The sequence below is a fragment of the Arctopsyche grandis genome, chromosome 1 (assembly GCF_051622035.1).
Source record: "Arctopsyche grandis isolate Sample6627 chromosome 1, ASM5162203v2, whole genome shotgun sequence".
Taxonomy (NCBI): Eukaryota; Metazoa; Arthropoda; class Insecta; order Trichoptera; family Hydropsychidae; genus Arctopsyche; species Arctopsyche grandis.
In genome coordinates, this window is record NC_135355.1 from 5,642,622 (window position 1) to 5,661,425 (window position 18,804).

At 31.4% G+C, this 18,804-nt stretch overlaps 3 protein-coding genes across 3 annotated transcripts; 2 read left to right on the forward strand and 1 right to left on the reverse strand.

Annotated features, from left to right (window-relative positions):
* Positions 1–580: 580 nt before the first annotated feature.
* Positions 581–2,424, forward strand: LOC143913663 (uncharacterized). Its single transcript, XM_077433594.1, has 4 exons — positions 581–856; positions 938–1,050; positions 1,986–2,242; positions 2,319–2,424. Exons 1-4 carry the CDS (start codon positions 704–706, stop codon positions 2,366–2,368), a joined length of 573 nt encoding a protein of 190 aa, XP_077289720.1. The 5' UTR covers positions 581–703; the 3' UTR covers positions 2,369–2,424.
* A 3,063-nt stretch (positions 2,425–5,487) lies between these two features.
* LOC143916588 (uncharacterized) lies at positions 5,488–7,581 on the forward strand. The gene is made up of 5 exons (XM_077437751.1): positions 5,488–5,523; positions 5,613–5,825; positions 6,529–6,644; positions 7,076–7,332; positions 7,424–7,581. Exons 1-5 carry the CDS (start codon positions 5,488–5,490, stop codon positions 7,519–7,521), a joined length of 720 nt encoding a protein of 239 aa, XP_077293877.1. The 3' UTR covers positions 7,522–7,581.
* Positions 7,582–8,565: 984 nt separating this feature from the next.
* Positions 8,566–11,707, reverse strand: LOC143913732 (uncharacterized). The gene is made up of 4 exons (XM_077433712.1): positions 11,341–11,707; positions 10,986–11,104; positions 8,984–9,240; positions 8,566–8,901 (listed from the first exon to the last, which is right to left on the reverse strand). The coding sequence occupies exons 1-4, from the start codon at positions 11,503–11,505 to the stop codon at positions 8,807–8,809; spliced, it is 636 nt and encodes a 211-aa protein (XP_077289838.1). The 5' UTR covers positions 11,506–11,707; the 3' UTR covers positions 8,566–8,806.
* Between the last annotated feature and the right edge of the window lie 7,097 nt (positions 11,708–18,804).

Consider the following 18,804-nt stretch of genomic DNA (forward strand, 5'->3'; position numbering starts at 1 on the left):
TGATCAGTAGATCAGTAGCTATTAAAATATGTATAAGATGTATTATGAACATAATTTAGTAATAATAAAAAGCATTTAAAAATCAAAACCAAAATTACTTTCGATTGTAAAATAAAAGTTTTTATCTCATAAACGAGAGCAAACCAACAAAAATCATTATCATATTCGAAATTAGTAGGTATATCTTTGTAACGATTAATAAGTATTTTAAATCAACCGCTCCGGTAACTTAAAAACGAGATTTTTTCTTGCTCAGTGTAATTAATCATATTTTAAATTATTTTTATATTAATTTAAGATTAGCTTACATAATTTGTTTACAAAAAGCTATTCTAATTTTCGTTAGTGAATATTAGAGTATAGTTTAATATATATGTAAACATGCCTTAAAAATTAAATCTGTGTAAGTATGTATACATATATAATACCCCATGTAAATCATCTTATTAAAAGGATGATATCAAGAACTGATTAATAGTACCAAATAGAATATTGAAAATTCAATTGTGACGTTCATACATACATGTCACGAATTAATCTCTGGTGATAAAAATTTGCAAATATTATCTTCAAAAATCTCATTAGCAGCCACATTCTAAATCAAAGATACGAGATACAGAGAAAATCGGACAATATAAAAGCGGCCATTGGATAAAAAATCATCGGGTTCGCTTGTTTGTGTGTTTTAAACGAGTCGTTCAAAATGTTCAAGTTTGTCTTGGTACTTTGCTTCTTGGTGGCCGTGCACGGTCATGGCATGGTCATGGATCCAGTCAACAGAGCTTCCAGATGGAGGGTTGACTCTTCGGCACCGGCTAATTATGATGATAATCAGTTGTGGTGCGGCGGTGCTGGGGTAAATTCTAAGAACGGTGATTGCATATGATCATACGCTTTTTTTAAATATTTTTGTTCATTATATTGTTGATCTTAACAGGCATTGGTGAGCAATGGCAGAAAATGCGGAATGTGTGGAGACAACTTCGCAAATCCTACACCTAGAATGCATGAGCTTGGAGGCAGATATGGACAAGGAGTCATCGTCAAAAGGTATTATTGAACTTTTTATGGAGCTTATTTGTCATACTGCACGTTTTATTTTACAATGTAAACTTAATTACATTTGAAATAGAAATATGAATGCTCAGTAGGTTTGAATTTTGTTTTCATCCAGGGTATTTCACACTCTAATAAATATTTATCTGTATATATATAGGTACATATAAAATTATAAATGCATTTTTATGTTTATTGGAGGTAAAATGATAACTCATCTTAAGAGGGCAGGACACCAGCGCCTTGTCCATACAAACGTATTACACTTCTCCCTTCCTCAATTATGGCACTAGACAAATTATTTTTTAATATGCTATGGATATCCACCATTGGGATGCATCTATCGTTTTATTTTTTTTGATTATTTATTTTTTATGGGAGCTAGGAGCCGCCAAACATCTATAAAATCGCCTCTTTTTTACACCCACGAAAAGAGTCAAGCGTGCTTATTTAACGGTCGATTTAAAAAAAAATACGCACATAGTTGCACAGGAAATATCTTTCTCATACCGATGATGAATTTTTTTTTTAAATTAGTGCAGTTTTGGAGGAGAAAATAGGAGAATACGAAACCTTGATTTTGTCGATTTAAAATACGTATTATCTAGTCGAAGCGAAACTGTCGCATTCACTCAATATATATATATTGATATATATTGTCGCATTCACTCAATATATATATCGAAGAAAGGAACGGCAACAAAATTAAGATTTCGGATGTACAGCCCTCTTAAGCCCAACATATTAAATAGATACCAGGATTAATTATAATCCTGGTTTCATAGAATGGTTTATGTTAATGTACCTTGAAATAGTATAGCAAATTTGGTGGTTATAAACTGAAAACTGTTCTTATATCTATCTTTTATATATATTATGGATAGTATAATACTTAAAATTCCCTTATTAAATCAATGTTTTTTCCACAGCTACCGACAAGGTGCCAATATTCCAATCACTGTGAGGATATCCGCCAACCACCGAGGCTACTTCCAATTCAGAATGTGCAATTTGGACAGATATGGTTCAGAATCCGACGCATGCTACGATAATATTCTGCTGTTGACATCAACCGGTGAAGATAGACATCCGATCGCTTCTCATCTTGGCAACCACGAACTCGTTCTCAGATTGCCATCCGGAGTCACTTGCAAACACTGTGTGCTTCAATGGACTTATTATGCAGGTAAATATTTGGCAGAATTTTATTTCAAATAAATCTCGAGTATATTTATGTAATATGTGTGTATTTATTTTTTTAGCAAACACCGGAGAGAACTACAGAACGTGCTCTGACATTTCAATCAATTAAATTAAATTGTCTATGTAACAATTCAAATTTGTATAAATAAAATATTTTCAAATACAATTTCTGCTTTTATTTATATATTTATATTTATTTGAAATAATATTCTGAATGCAGTGAAAAGATAAACACATTATATTATGAATGCAGTGAAAAGATAAACACATCCTTTAATAAGAATTTGATTTATTCGATATATAATAATCGACGATTACGGTGATATATAAAACAATAGCAAATAAACATAAAAATTAATACTATGGTTAAGTACTATGGAACAATTGTTTTATGATACATGATAAAGAAGTCATAATACCACGTTTATCAAAAAATCCTACATACATACACACATACAAGTTTTTCATATGAAATAATAATAATTAAATTTACCAGAACATATCACAAGAGTGCAAAGTGATAAATTATATACGTATAATTTAGATTAAAGTGATGAAATTCATTCCAAATTCATTCCACAGTTTTAGAAAGGGGCAGTTTCTATATATCTTAATCTGAATTTTGTTAGCATCAATTATAAGAATCAATCTAAATAAAATAAACATAAATTTTCTATATATTTTTATTCTAAACAACAACAATTATGTTAGTTGGATAATATATTAATAAATAATAAAGATTAAAATTTAATTATTATTCTCTACTTTTATATCTTAGCATTATTTTCACACATAATACAAATTCCTTAAATTATAAAAGCTTATCAACCAATTGTACAAAATATTGTACGCATACGTATGTGCTTTTGAAATATATATATATATATATATATATATATATATATATATATATATATATATATATATATATATATATATATATATATATATATATATATATATATATATATGAATGTTACGAAAATCTATTGTTGTTTTCGAATGTTGATAGAAAATATTTCGAAATACATTAACATTAATGAAATTTCTTACTGAAAATAGTTTAAATACAAAGGACTTCAATATAAAAAAAATAGTTATATAAAAGTTAGGTAGAATAGTTGGATATATGCAAAGGAAACAATTTAAATATAAAAAAAATATGGGTCTACGTGACGAGCCAGAATGTTAAATTACAGAAAACACAAATATCGGAAGGCAAACATCGAAAATCGAAAGATCTTAAACGGTACAACAGGAACAAGAGGAACAGGCTTTTCCTCACGTATTCTGCGCGCGCACATTAATACGGGAGGAAAAGCCTGTTCCTCTTTTTCCTGTTGTATCCTGCTCGCGCAAATTAAGTGAGTATGTACCGTTTTCCATGCACCCTTTTTTTTGATCTTTCGACTTAAGATCTTTCGATTTTCGATCTTTGCCTTCCGATATTTGCGTTTTCTGTAATTTAACATTCTGGCTCGTCACGGAGACCGCTCCTCCTTATATGTAAGTGTCCTCTTTTTAAGTTTTTGGATTCAATTATCTCCCAAACCGCTCAATGGATTTTTGATGGACAGACCAATTTTTTTTACATGTAATAGAAATTATTATAAACTAATATTTTTTAAATATTTTTATCTCAACCGGAAGTAGTACTTACACTCTAGAGAATTTATATTGAAGAAATTCTTAAAAAAGTCAATGTATTGTTACGTATTGTTACCTAACGTATTGTTAAGTACACTCGGATTAGGCCGAATAAGTGCAATCGGATTAGGCCGAGTAGCATCCCAGAGATTGTGTGACCGTTATAATTGGTTTCGAGGATTATCTCCCCCGAATGCACTTGGCGGGGGTAGCGGTAACTCGGTCGCATTCCCTGAGAGTTCTCAGAACCAACAGCGGTAGCGTGGGACACTTCCGTGGCACATCTAGTACGTGACCATAACAATAGGTAAACAAATCGGACGTCGAAGATGCCCTGAGAGACCTGCCCCTTATAAGGCGGTACTTATAAGGGGCGATATCAAGACATTCTGGACGGAGCACTGTCAGTGCGTGTATCTCCTTGATCATCAATAAATGCTGTGACACGACTTTGGCCTTTTACTTGGATCCTCCACCCACCCCTACGCAACAGTATCAAGACAACACTTAATGTATCAAGCTGAAAATTTATATTTGCATTCTTTATATGCTATCTTAGAGTTGATAAGGTTTTGGTTAGAATTCGTAAACCGGAAGTAATATTTTTTTTAAAAACAATATTTCATTATTTTATTTTGATCTTTAAAATTATTTTTATCTTCATGATATTTTAATTTTATAATATACATATATAGTGATGTTAAGTAATATTTTTTTTAAAAAAATCCGACAGTCGGAAGTAGAACAGAATCTTGTATAAGTTTCTCTACATTTACGCTTAACTTGTATCGAAAATGCTCTTATAGACGGTATGTGTGTACGTGTATGTACGTATTTGACAATATCAAATTTTGTTTTTGTACTTCTTATATTCCTCAAATACAGAGATGTTGGTTGGTCACATCCGAATTTTTTTACAGGGTTTTTCAAATTTTAGTTGCACTAATGAATATTTTCCTAGCAAGTCTAGCAAGGATACACAAACTTTTTCTTATTAATGCGTACTTTGAATATATTCTTAGGGAGGCTTTAGAAAACTGTCGATGAACTTGATTAACGATGATTTTCACAGTAATCTAATTATGTACATATGTCTATCACTGTTGGTAGATTTGGATTATTATAAAATCCAGGTCAACGGTCTCCTGTCAATACACTGGTTTTATTTGACAATAATTGTCGACACACAAAATTGGAACAAGATAAATAATCGTCTTTCTAGTAATTTAACTCCCATTTATTATTCTTTCCGTTCCAGAAGGCAAATGAGAAACTATTGAAGATATCTTTCTCAATAGTACTTCATTACATGTTAAATGGCGCAAATGCTTAACACAAAGAAATATGCTATGTTCGGAATCCAGTATAAGAGAAATATATACACATATAAAAAAAATAAAGGAAAATAAATTTTTATAAGATTCTGACAAAAAAGTTAATACTATATACATATATACATATGTACATACTAATAAAATATCCAAGTCGCAAAAAAATCTTACATTTCGACCGATTAATTTGTTTTGAATTCCGTTGGATCTAATTAATCTCTTTGTAAAAAGGATCAATTGAATGATCAACATGAGGAATTTGATATTAGTGCGATTAACAGCATATGTAATTAATCAATCTGATAAGAGTTTGCACACGTTTTTCGAGATGCGAATTTTTCTCAAATCAAAAAGATACTGATCTCATATATAAAGAGCATTGTCGGACATTCGCTAGGTCACTCGTTGGTTGTTGGACAAAAGTTCAAAATGAAATACTTGATTGTATTCGCTCTTTTGGCGGTGGTCCCCATTGTATGGGGTCACGGAATGGTGATGGACCCTGTTAACAGGGCTTCCAGATGGAGGTTCAACAATTCAGCCCCGGCTAACTGGGATGATAATCAACTCTACTGCGGAAGCTACGGAGTAACTATCTCTTTTCTTTATATTAGTAACAGTATCCTATTTTTAAAGTTCTTCATATATTTTGCTTAAAGTATAATTAATATATGTACCTAGATGTCTTAAGGAGCATTATAGGTATTCATTAAACTTTGAAAAACAATTTCCATAAAATCAATAAATTTATATGAAAGTATGTTAAAGATATGAATTGAATAATAATATTAAAAGTGCAATCTTATGAAATAAATTTTATTGTATGCATCGATTTCAGATTTAATTATTATATGTTATAAGTATGCTTAAAAAGTTTGCAATCTTTTTCTACTTTTTTTTTAACACACATATAAAGATGAATGTTCGTTTGTTAGTTTATCTACTGTTCCAAAACCTTTCTACTATACCAAAACATTTCATGGTACTCTAACTTTGATTTTTAAATGCTTTTGATTATTAATAAATTATGTTTAATAGCTACTGATCTACTGATCATTTTCTATTTTACAATTCTATTTTATTTGGTTAGTAATCATAATATTATATTATTCTAATGATAATGTACAGCATAATAGGAAAAAGAGCTCAAAAACCTATTTACAATATACTCTAACTTATGTACATTGTAGAATAGGGAATTTCACGAAAAAGTTAAATTTTTCTTCCAAATTTTCTAGTTACAAACAATTCTAGTTAGTATTAACTATTTTTTTTTTACTTTAATTATTAGACACAATGGGTTCTACACAATGGAAAATGCGGAATGTGCGGCGATAGCTACTCTCTAGCACCACCTAGGCCCCATGAAATCGGAGGCAAATATGGAGAAGGTGTCATCGTCAAAAGGTTATATTTTGCATAATTTCTAGTATAATTGATCATTGGAAAAAATAGTCGTAGATTGGAAATGTGTTTTCGAAAAGACTTTTCGAAGGGAAGAAACCACGCCCCTTTTACTATCTTTTATTATCTATGATAAAAAAATACTATTATATTCACATGTGCGAATTAAATTGTATATCTGATAAATTATATCACCTTGTGAAGATATAATCTTACATTAATCAATAATTCAATAGTAATAAATCTATTCGGCGTTGCTTTAATCAAAATATTCTTAAATGCCATCCAATCTCTCGTTTTATATCCACTTCTTTATATATTTCAATATACAACTATAACATTTTTACTTCTCTTCTATTTCTTCTTTGGTTATACAGCTTTATAATGTTTTTATTAATATTGCATATGTATAAAGTTTTTTGTTAATATTGCAGCTACCGATCCGGAGCTACTATTCCAGTTGTGGCCCGTATTGTTGCTAACCACAATGGCTACTTCGAATTCCACTTGTGCAACTTGGACCGATTCGGCATGGAGACTGAGGAATGTTACAGCAGCAGCCAGTTGTTGTTCGCCAGCGGCAGTAACCAACAAGCAATCGGCTCTCAACTCGGAGATCATAACTTGAGTATCAGACTTCCAGCTGGTGTAACATGCAAGCACTGTGTACTCAGATGGTCATACACTGCCGGTACGAATAGAACTTTGCGAATAAATTTATTGAACATATGTATATATATATAATTGGATTTGAAATATATTATTATATCGTGTCGTTTCAGGAAACATCTGGGGAAATTGCCCTGATGGAACGTCCAAACCAGGCTGCGGACCACAAGAAACATACAAAACCTGTTCCGACATCACAATTACCGCTTAAAATAATCTAATCATTTATCTGTTAATATAATTTAATACTTAATAAAAATATATATGATATAAGTCGTTCTTATCTTTCACCTATAAAAAAAAACCGGTCACAATCATTATAATGCAATTTCTACGAAGGTAATAAGTTAAGAATATGACTCATACAATTAATTTAATCGCAGTTTAAACTTTTCAACCTCTTTTAACACATTCAGCCCGGCGCATGATTTCATACATTTGCCCATGTGGTGGCACTGTCACGCGTATCGGCACCCAATTACGCGTGACGGCATTAAATCACTTTATACAATGAGTTGTCCCTAAATCTTTAGAATTTTAGTGTTGGGGTGCTCAATGAAGTGGAACCGTAAAATTATAGTCTGCTATAGCACTATCCGCGTGGCCACCGGTGGTACACGCCGGGTTGAACGTGTTAATATACTCAAAATCTTCGAATTTTCCACAGGGTTTTTCACATATTTTGAATACTAATTATTTTTGACTATTATTAGTGCAATAACTGAAAATTCTACTAATTTTCATTTACAAAGTGTAGGAATATAGTACAACTTGTGCTATTACGAATCAAAACCAGTGATCTCATCATCGATCCTGTAGAAACATGCATAACTCATGGGCAACGTCCCCTTCGACCATTCCAGAAGAAAGAGTTCATCGCTCGATCGTAAAACGAACGAAACCCAACAGTGATGTCATCAGGCAACCGTAAACACGTGGCAAGCGCTTACGCGTAGCACACGACCCAATTATCAAACGAGCGACGTCCTGGCGCTGACCCCAGAGCTATAAACCAAACGTGTACCGAAGACACGTGCCTCGAAAACAGATCAACACGTGTTCCCAACACACGTGTCTTGGAAACGAAGACAAAGCGTCTGCATACGGCACGCTTCAAGCCAGAACGTATATAAAGCGACGCACCAGCTCCCAACACCAGAGTGAACCTCTGGAGTTCAACCAGATCACTTCTCCGAAGCTCAACCTCTTCGTACATACAATAACCATTGTAACAATTGAACAGAAATAAACGATTCTCTTACAAACTACACAATATGTATTTCGTTAGGCCGGGATACGGTCAACATACCTTCCCTGCCTTACAAAAGCATTAGTACAAATAAATAAAAATAGTATTAAACAATATATTCATAATTGTTAAATGAATTACATATTAACATTTATATTATCATAATCAAATTGACTTCAGCATTCAGACTAGATTCCCTCGTTCAGTTCTTCCACTGAAAGCCAGCTCTACGTTCTAGCAGTTGTTGTTAAACTATAGTAATATCTGAGCATGTTCTGAAATGCTCTTGAGCTCCACATCCTTGTTGAATGGTACCGTCGTCACATTCACCGTGTGAATTACCTACATTTTCAATTAAAAATTTAGTTTGTGCAACATAAGACAGCATGATATATGTACATAAGTAGATAATACTAATTTATACCAGTTCTCCATGTCCACTGTAGAACACAGTGATTACACGTAAGATCTTCGGGTAACATTAGTGGAATGTGGAAATCTGCTACTTGATCACTAATCGTGAATTTATCATCACCGTTGGTCAACTTCAGTAAAATGTCGTCAAAGCACTCGTCAGACTCTATTTCGTACTTATCTAAGTTGCATATCCTGAATATGAAGTAACCCAGGTGGTTGGCCGTTACTCGCACTGTCACTGTTATAGCACTTCCTTTTGGGTAACTGAAATATAAATTTATTTTATATTACTAAAAAGAATGAACTTAAAAAGTTTCCTTCGATGGAATCATCTGAATATTCAACTCTTTATGTATAATTTAGATTTTTTTTGTACTACCTATATAATCTAATAGATTTACGGGATTTAATATAAACATTGTTTGCAAATATAAATGTTTGCACTGACATAAACTATGTATATACATACCTATATAATATAAAAAAACTTATATAACGTATCTTTATTTGTCCCACCTTCAATGTAATACAAATAAATAATATTTTTTTTACTACCGCCATCTATGTATAAAATTAATGACTACCAAACGTCACCGAGATTAAAAATTTTCGGACTTGAAAAGCTTCATAAGTGATATTTTATTTGTATCGTAATGGCGGAGGATCCATTTACTTATATTGATGACCAAAATGAGCAATATGGCAAAGTATGAAAACGATCGGATAAGAGGCAAACTTTTTCCTGAATTGTAATCGTAAGAGAAACGTAAAGGAGGTATGTAATAATAAAAAACATGGACGATCAAGCCCAAATTATTTTAAAATATACATATATAATTTATATAATAAAATTATTCATTTATTTTAATATGCACTACTGTAATTAGTATTAAGAAATATCATTAGAAATAATATTTGAATTTTGGGAATGAAAAATAGACATATTGACTTATAAACAGGTGTGGCTGATGCATAGGGACTGAGGTACTGCTGTGCATCAACTAAACCTAATTTTGTATGAAGAAACTATTGTAAAACAATGTCCACGAGCCGCTACTGTCTATAAATACAGTACAGATATTGCCTATTGCTTGTTGGTGAATTTATAATAACCAATAAAAATCTTGATTCGATATGTGCACATAATATGCACATATAAACGGATTTTAGAAATCAATTTGATCTACCTCACTGGTCGCCACGTGGGCTATTTTTGTATTATATAGTATAATAGTATTAGCCTATTCTTTCTATAGATGCAGTCGACAGGGGCTTTGAATATAAAATATACTATGTATTTTAATAAAATAAATTTAGATAAGATCCGTCATTTCCTTTTTCTCTTTGTCGGAGAGGTTTATACCTACTTTTGTATTTAGGCTTGCACTTACATACATTTAAGGTCATTTAAGATCCATCCGTTTGCAATAAACATTATTTCCTGTTTTGAACTATTCGGCTCTTTCGTTTACGTAATATTGTTGAAATTGTTACGAATTCTTCAAATTTATTTCTAAAATTACTGATATCGCAATATGCATTTCTAATCATAGACTGAGCACTTATCATATCAGTGTTTTTTGATCGAAGGAGCTTTGAAACAAAGTTGGGAGGCCGAAGAATTTAAAAAAAAACACGTATAGGAGAATAAATTCGAAACGTTCCATTTTCTTTTTTAGTCACTTTGCTTCTGATTGTTCATCATTTCTTTTACTTTTTAAAATTGTTTCTGTAAGAAATTTTAAAACATCTGTACGTATATGTATGTACCTATATATCGAATTGCATTAATAGTGTCCAATCTAGACGACCAACAAGCAATGCACAATTTGTTTTAAAGTAACAGATGGTGAATTTTCCCTAAAACTTCGCACCTGTTAATGTTGACAGCGAAAAATTTATAAATTTGTAATTTTTTTTTTGTTTTTCACGCCTCATATAATTTTATTTTATTGTTTCAAACACTGAAAAAATATATACACGATTTTCGTGCCCTTGCTTACAATTACCTTTCAACGATGATGCCTTCTCCAAAAATTTTATCACCCAATTCATTAGATCTTGGTGTATTATCGGCGTAATTGTCGCCGCACAAACCGCATTTTCCATTATTTTCATTCCATTGAACCTGAAATATAACAATATCATACATTTTTGTGTGGAAAATTGAAATAAAAGAATATAATTAAAAATAGTATGTAACACCTGAAATGATATATAAATGTAAGATTGGATTAATCTTATCTTACGCACTTATTTTAATGCTTCGTGACAAGTTAAATTGTCCAAAATAAATTGAGAATTATTAGATGTGTACTATTTATATTGTTGTTGGTTAATAGAAGTTAATTCACAAAGTATTACCTCACGACCACCACAGAAATATCCATTGTCGTTATAATTCTTAGGAGCAGTGTTGTTGGTTCTCCAACGAGAAGCTCTATTCACAGGATCTAGGACCATGCCATGACCAACTACATATGAGGCCACTAGGCTGAAGACAGTCAACAAAATTATAAACTTGAACATTTCAAACGAAGATATTCACTGAACAGTAGTAGAGTTGAGATACGACCGATATTCCTTCTAGTACACAAATAAATATATACTAAACGAATGTCTATTGCGTTATTGAACGGTTTTTTGAAGCTCTAATCACGATTGTGATGTTTAAGCTTATCTTTTAGATTTTACCATGAATCACAATAAAGAGGAACCACTTTGATTGAATGAAGAAAAAACTGTTCAATGCTAATAGATAAGAATACACTATAAGTAGAAATATAACATATTTGTACAAAGATTGATTAAAATAATTATTTATCTATTAATATAACAAAATAAATCCATTTAAATAATCATAGTTTTCATATGTATGTGATACTTTAAAATATTAATTTAACTTTCTTGAAACTAGCGATTACAATTGAAACGATTCATAATCTAAGCAAAAAAAAAACTTGCCACATTTGTCAGATTTTTAAATTTATTATCTGATTACATCTTAAATATACTGTGGAAATATTTATAATTTTTATTAGTGAAATACAAAATTTATTTTTAAGATTATGCAAGGTTTCAAACAATAAAAACTTATATTGAAATTATCATTAAAATAATTTATTATTGTATTGTTCTAAGAAACAGAATTGTATTATAGAATTGAAGAAGATTGTTCTACAATATTCTTATGTATGAAAAATACTTAATACGTAAGTATTATTCTATACTATTCTACGAAGAAAATATTTTAAAAAATCGAATCAATGAATAGTCTGAAAAGAATGCTGTAAACATATTATGACACAGATAAATATTTCAATCAATTTATTGTTGACTCAATACTGAAATAAATAATATATAAACATATCGTAAATAATTGTTCCACATCAAATTAATACAAAATTCCATTTAAAATTAATAATTAATTAATTAATAATTCCATTTAATTTCTAACAATCAACGCGAAAAATTTATACATCAATAAAAAATTAAATTAAATTTTAATAAAAAACGACAATAAACTTATTTAATTGTGATAGTATGTCAAAAATTGATAGTGGGGTTCGATTTTGACAACAATGAAAAGACAATATGTAATATGATGCCCCAATTATCCATATATTGATCAAGATTAAATCGTATTAGACTCTTCAAGGATAATCGAATTCACTTGAATGTTTCAACAATTTATTATGTAACTTTTACACATGCTTTTAAGTGTGAACTTTTGTAAATAACATACATAATTGAGGATGCAATTTGTACTGTTGATAATAGTTAGATGTATTAAATTATATGGTATTAGTTTTTCTTCCATTATTTAACACTGTTCTGCTGTGTATGTAATTTATTATTTTTAATTTGGATACCACTTTACTATATTATGTATGTACATAGTCGAATTTTTCAGCATATTTTTAATTTTTGCATATAATACAATCTTTCATCTTGGCGCACGACTACTGTATTGTGTAAATATAGCATAAGATCATATCGCCAATTTACCCATAGATCCATCAATATAATCTTTCGATTTTCGAAAGAACAAAATACATATATCAGTTGAGTCGTATATGATCGATTGTTTAAAACTACAGATTATTTCGTCGATAATGGCTGCCTTTTACGCATGAAATTAATTGTATTACTATTCAAAATGGGCCAATAAAAATAACACTGTTCTACAAATGACGACTTTTTTTGGTTCAGAGACGAGATATGACTTTTCTTATAGATCTATGTCCAGTAAATACGAATCTGGTAATAAAAAATGTTGATTGGCTCGAGATTCGGAGATATATGTGTTTTTTAAATCGTGCGATTTTTCTATATCTTGGTGTTGTTCGGTTGATGTCTTAAAATCTGTCAATTTCCTGTTCAAAATGAATATTGCAATCTATAGTCGGGTATTTTATCTTTCATTTGTAGTACTTTTCAGCTTTCAAATCTCTCTAAGTAGTCAAATCAAAAGTCAGTCCAGTTCAAATCAAAAGTCAAAAGTGCGTATTTTCACTTGAGATTTTTTCCCACTGTTAATACTAATTTATATTGTGTTTTTTTCTATTGAAACATGTTTATTGAAATAGTGTTCTGGCCACACTATTTTTTGTTTTCGTTAAAAAAGGTTAATTGGAAGTGTGCTGAATTTTAAATCGGTAAAATTGCGAGCTAAAAGCTCGTACTAGTATTTACTCACCGCGTTATTGTTTGATAATCAAACTCCTCCACTATAGTATAAAATTTAATTAACGTTTCATTTTTAAATATTGACTTCATCCATCATTCGCTTGAAGATCGATTAATTCTAAACACTTTTAAATTACTCTTAAAATCTATAAATCGATCTTCAAACACTTTCTGTAATAATTTAATACTGTAAATACAGTTTTCGTTCGGAAAATTCTCAATAGGTATAGTTTAAGGCAAATTATCAGTACAAGGAAAATAAATGATGAACGTTCCTCAAAGAATCCCAAAAAGATATTGTACAAAATATGACGATCAGGTCAAAAATATTAATAATCTTAAAAATTTTACATTTTATATTAGTTTATAAAAATCAGGTGAATTTTTTTCTTGGGCCGGATGAAAATCTCTCGCGTGCCGTAGGTTTGGTGACCACTGGTGTAATTGCATTCGTGGGTGAACAATAGAGACCCTGGATTAAGTGCCCGAACAAAGTATACGCTGGAGTTCTCATAGATGCGTGTGAGTGTGTGCATAAACTATGGACTCACCACGGTAGACCTTTACGTGCCTAGACAATAGATACATAAATGGATCGGGGAAGCTGTGGTGTATAACTTGTCCTATTTATAAGAAGGTACACATGGTAGATCAGATTATTCTGGAGTGAGCGGTGGATCGGTGTGGACCTTTTGAATCGTTGAATAAATGCTGTGAAGCGACTTTGTCCTTTCATTTGGATCCTGAACCCACCCCTACGCAACAATATCATTGTTTTCTAAGAAGGTTTTAAATGTGTCTTACGGATAACGCAGTATGGATGTTAAACTTGGATGCTTGGTGTTAAAATCAGGGGTGCGGAGTCGTTAAAAAAAATATAAACAAATAACAATTTTCATGACTAGGATTATATAACTTGTATTCAGCGTTATCTATATGTGAAAAATAAAACCAATATTGGGATTTGGAATTTGAAAAAATTATCAAGTCAAGATTTGTTGGTTTTAAATATGCTTTATTAAGTAAGGAAAAAAGACAAACATGTTAAAAATAACGTAAGCAAATGAAGTTCAAAAAAATTACATAAATCAAATGAAAAGAAATCAATGTTAATTACATTTTAGATTATTATTGAACAAAAAAAACATTTTAAATAGAGAATGTTACATTAAATTAAACACAAATAGCAAAACTTCAAATGAGACTGAAAACATAGAGTATATAAAGAAATGTCTTTAATATTAAATGAATGTTTAATTGGGCTAGATTGTGGCTTATTCCTTTCAAATATATTTCTAGGCTTTGCCTATCCGACCAAACAACTGTAATGCTTTTTATTCTGTCTGCCAGTCGAATGTACTGAATTCGATTCTGCGATGAGCTTCTCTGTGTCCGCTTGAAAACCTTGTAGGCATTTTTAAAAATTTCCATAAGTTTGGATACTGAGCTCCGATCGAATGCAAAAGAACTGGGATAAACCCAGTTCTTTAATTTTTTTTCATCATGTTTTGCTGTAGATGGAAAAAACAGCTCGTTATTTGAGCATTTACAAGAAATGATATATTTTATTTTGTGTTTTCTATGAGTGGCAGTTTTATTGCATGAGGAAAGATAAGACGACAAACAAATACGAAATTTGACTACCTGCTATGTATGTTTGTATGAAATTCAATAATGTATGTCCGGTATTATCTAGCGAAATTAGCGATTAGTTTTTCATTCGACCGGAGCTCAGTATCCAAATTTATGGAAATTCATGATATGTCGAACTTGGTATTTATCCGTGATATAAATTGTCTTATTAATATTAAGTAAATAATTTTTAACAAAATTGTTCAAATTTGTAATCTTGTTGATGTGAGATATTGTTAGAGATTTTAGATGATCGGCTTTCGTTTCGGAAATTATCGAATCTTGTTGGGAATTCAACGGTTCTAATATTGGACAAACTTCGAGTGCCTCAGTTTTCTGCCGCATAGATACAGCTTGGCGAATCAGACTTTCCGATAATGATTGTAATTTAGAAACATCATTGCGACATTCCTGAAAAGAAGCATATTACTTTTAGCATGTCAAGTAAAATAATAAATTGACTAATGAGTAGTGAGCGCACCCAAAGCGTGCCGTTCATTGCTCAATTGTTCACCGTACATTGATAAAGGTTCGGTCAAAACCTTTTTTTTGCACTCTAGCTTTGTAAATAGAGCCAAACCGCCCCGATTCCTGGAGCAAGCACGCTTCCGGTCCTACCTCTACTAATGACTTGTTGAAAAAAAAAATATATATATATATATATGTATATATATATATATATATATATATATATATATATAAACATGAAAGATCATTATTTATATTAAACGGCCAGTATTCAAGTGGTCAGTATAAATAATAAAATATCAGTATTTATATTAAATGGTCAATATTTAAACATAAACGGTCAGTATTAATGTTAAATGGTAAGTTTTATTTTGACGAATGGCCAGTAATACTTTTTGGTCGGTATCACCACAAGGTTGATATGATCTTGATACACAATGCCATCCAAAAGGTATTGCTATTTGTTCCGGCGAATGTGCGTGTGAATTTTTATACTGTCCATTTGTTATTTATACTCACATTTAATAATATAATACTGACCATTTTGTTAATAAAATAATGGCCGAAAACTGATCTATATACTACTTACCGAAATTGATTAATATACTGGCCATTTAATTTGTTGCCATTTGTTAATAAGTCTTGAAGATGAGAAAAACAATAAATTTCATTACAATTTGTCAAACAAAAATAGCTAAAATAATACGAGCATAAGTGTTTTTGAATGTGAAATACCTCTAGATACAAAACGCATATTTCAAAGTCTCACTTTTGTCAGTGATGTTCGATGCAGTTGAACAGTTCTCGCATTGTAAGATATGTTATGCCGGGCGTCTCCAAATACCCGAACATCGTGAAAATCTTACCAGCTCCTGTACCTCCGTAGACGAATACGGAGCAATTGTAACCCTCCATGAGCGAGGTGATGATGTATTTGGTGCTCTCGTTGAAGACGTCTACATACATTCGTCGCTTGGACGCCGAAGACAGTGTCAAACATGAATTGCATTTCCTTGTTGGGTTTTTTTGAGATAGTTGTGCGACGGCTGCTGCACTTTATGGTAGAATAATGGCTCTGCCTCTACTTTGGGGTCGAAGATTAGCATCCTCAAATCGATGGGTTTGACGACAATACGTCTCCCCGTGTCGACTTCCCATTGGTTAGGAGGTCGGATTCGTACGCACACCTTCATGTTAGTCGCTGTTGAAGTACTAAAGTGGGAAGGTTTGGGCAGTTGTAAAGAATCCATGGTCTATACTTTTGGACGTAGCCGAAGAACCCTGGGTGAGTAAGCTGCCTTCGGAGACTTTTTCAGCGACGATATGATGTCCTCGTTTGGTTCGACTCTTCACAAAATAGTTGCTGACTTCGAAAGCACTCAAGAACAACGATGACCAGCTTCACCCGCCCGTTGCCGTTGACTGTTCACAGCAGAGAAATTTATTTATTTATTTATTTATATATATTTTAGCTATCAAGCTAATTTAAAAAAAATACATCTTAATTATTATACTTAACTCTAAAATTTATAATTAACTTATATGTACTGTCCCTCACAGACGTGTCTCTTCGCACCTCGCAGGAATGCATCCATGTTTTTAGCAGACCTGACGCACTCAGGGAGGGCATTATACATGAGCACACCCCTGTGAAAAACACCCCCAGCCGTCTTATTCTTTCTTACTCTACTTACAACTAGTTTGTCCTTATTTCTAGTATAAAAACTATGTTTATCTCTATTCCTTATTATATAATCATCAAAATACTTAGGTAATAACTTATGATCTAACTTATAAACAAAAGACAATGTACTAATATTTAGACTAATTCTAATACTCATCCATCCTAATTCATCTAACATACTTCCAATACTCTTAAACCTACTCACATTCAAAATAGCTCTCATAGCTTTATTCTGTATTTTTTGCATTTTTTCTAAATCTTGGCCACTAAACAAATTAAGCACAGTGGCACAATAAACCACACGTGGCAAGACAATTGAATTAAACACTAAAATTTTACTTTTTTTACTTAAAATATTTCTTAATCTACATAATACACCAACTTTTCTAGCCATTTTTTTTTATTATATAGTCAGCGTGCATTTTAAAATTTAGTCCTGAATCTATGTATACACCTAAGTATTTTATATTTTCAACTTTTTCAATTAACTTATCATCAATTCTAATTTCATTCAATATATTTTTATTTTTACCATTCAACCACATCATTTTTGTTTTATTCACATTCAACTTTAATTTATTTTCACACAACCAGTCATTCACATAATTTAATTCTATATTTAAAATCTCAGACATTACATCAACATTCTTTCCAATTATATATATCAATGTATCATCTGCAAACAAATGTATTTTACACATCTTAATTACCTTAACAATATCGTTTATATATAATATAAATAATAAGGGTCCCAATTTGGACCCTTGCGGCACTCCATGAGGTGTTACAAATTCAGAGGATAACACCTTATCAATTTTTACTATTTGCCTTCTATTATTCAAGTATGATTGAAGCCACTTTAATACTATACCATTTATTCCTAACTTATATAATTTTTGTAATAAAATATTCCTATCTACTGTCTCGAACGCTCGCTTAAAATCTAGAAAAACTGCTCCAACAACCATGCTAGATTCATCCATCGCCTCCATCCAATCAGAAACCACCAATTGGATAGCGGTTTCTGTTGAATGTTTCACTCTAAATCCAGACTGTTCCACAACCAAACAATCATTTATACTAATGAACTCTTTCAATTGAATCATAACGATTTCCTCCAGCATCTTCTCAACAATTGGTAACATATTGATGGGCCTCATTTCACTGGCTTTATGTGTGCCAGTAACCTTTGGTACCGGTACAATAGTAGACACCTTCCATGCATCCGGGACGGATCCCACTTCTAACGATTCATTTATTAATTTCAGTAACTGAGGTCCAACCATGTCCCAAGTGTTGATTAAAATATCTAGAGTCAATCCATCAATACTAGAAACTGATTTCATACCCTTCAA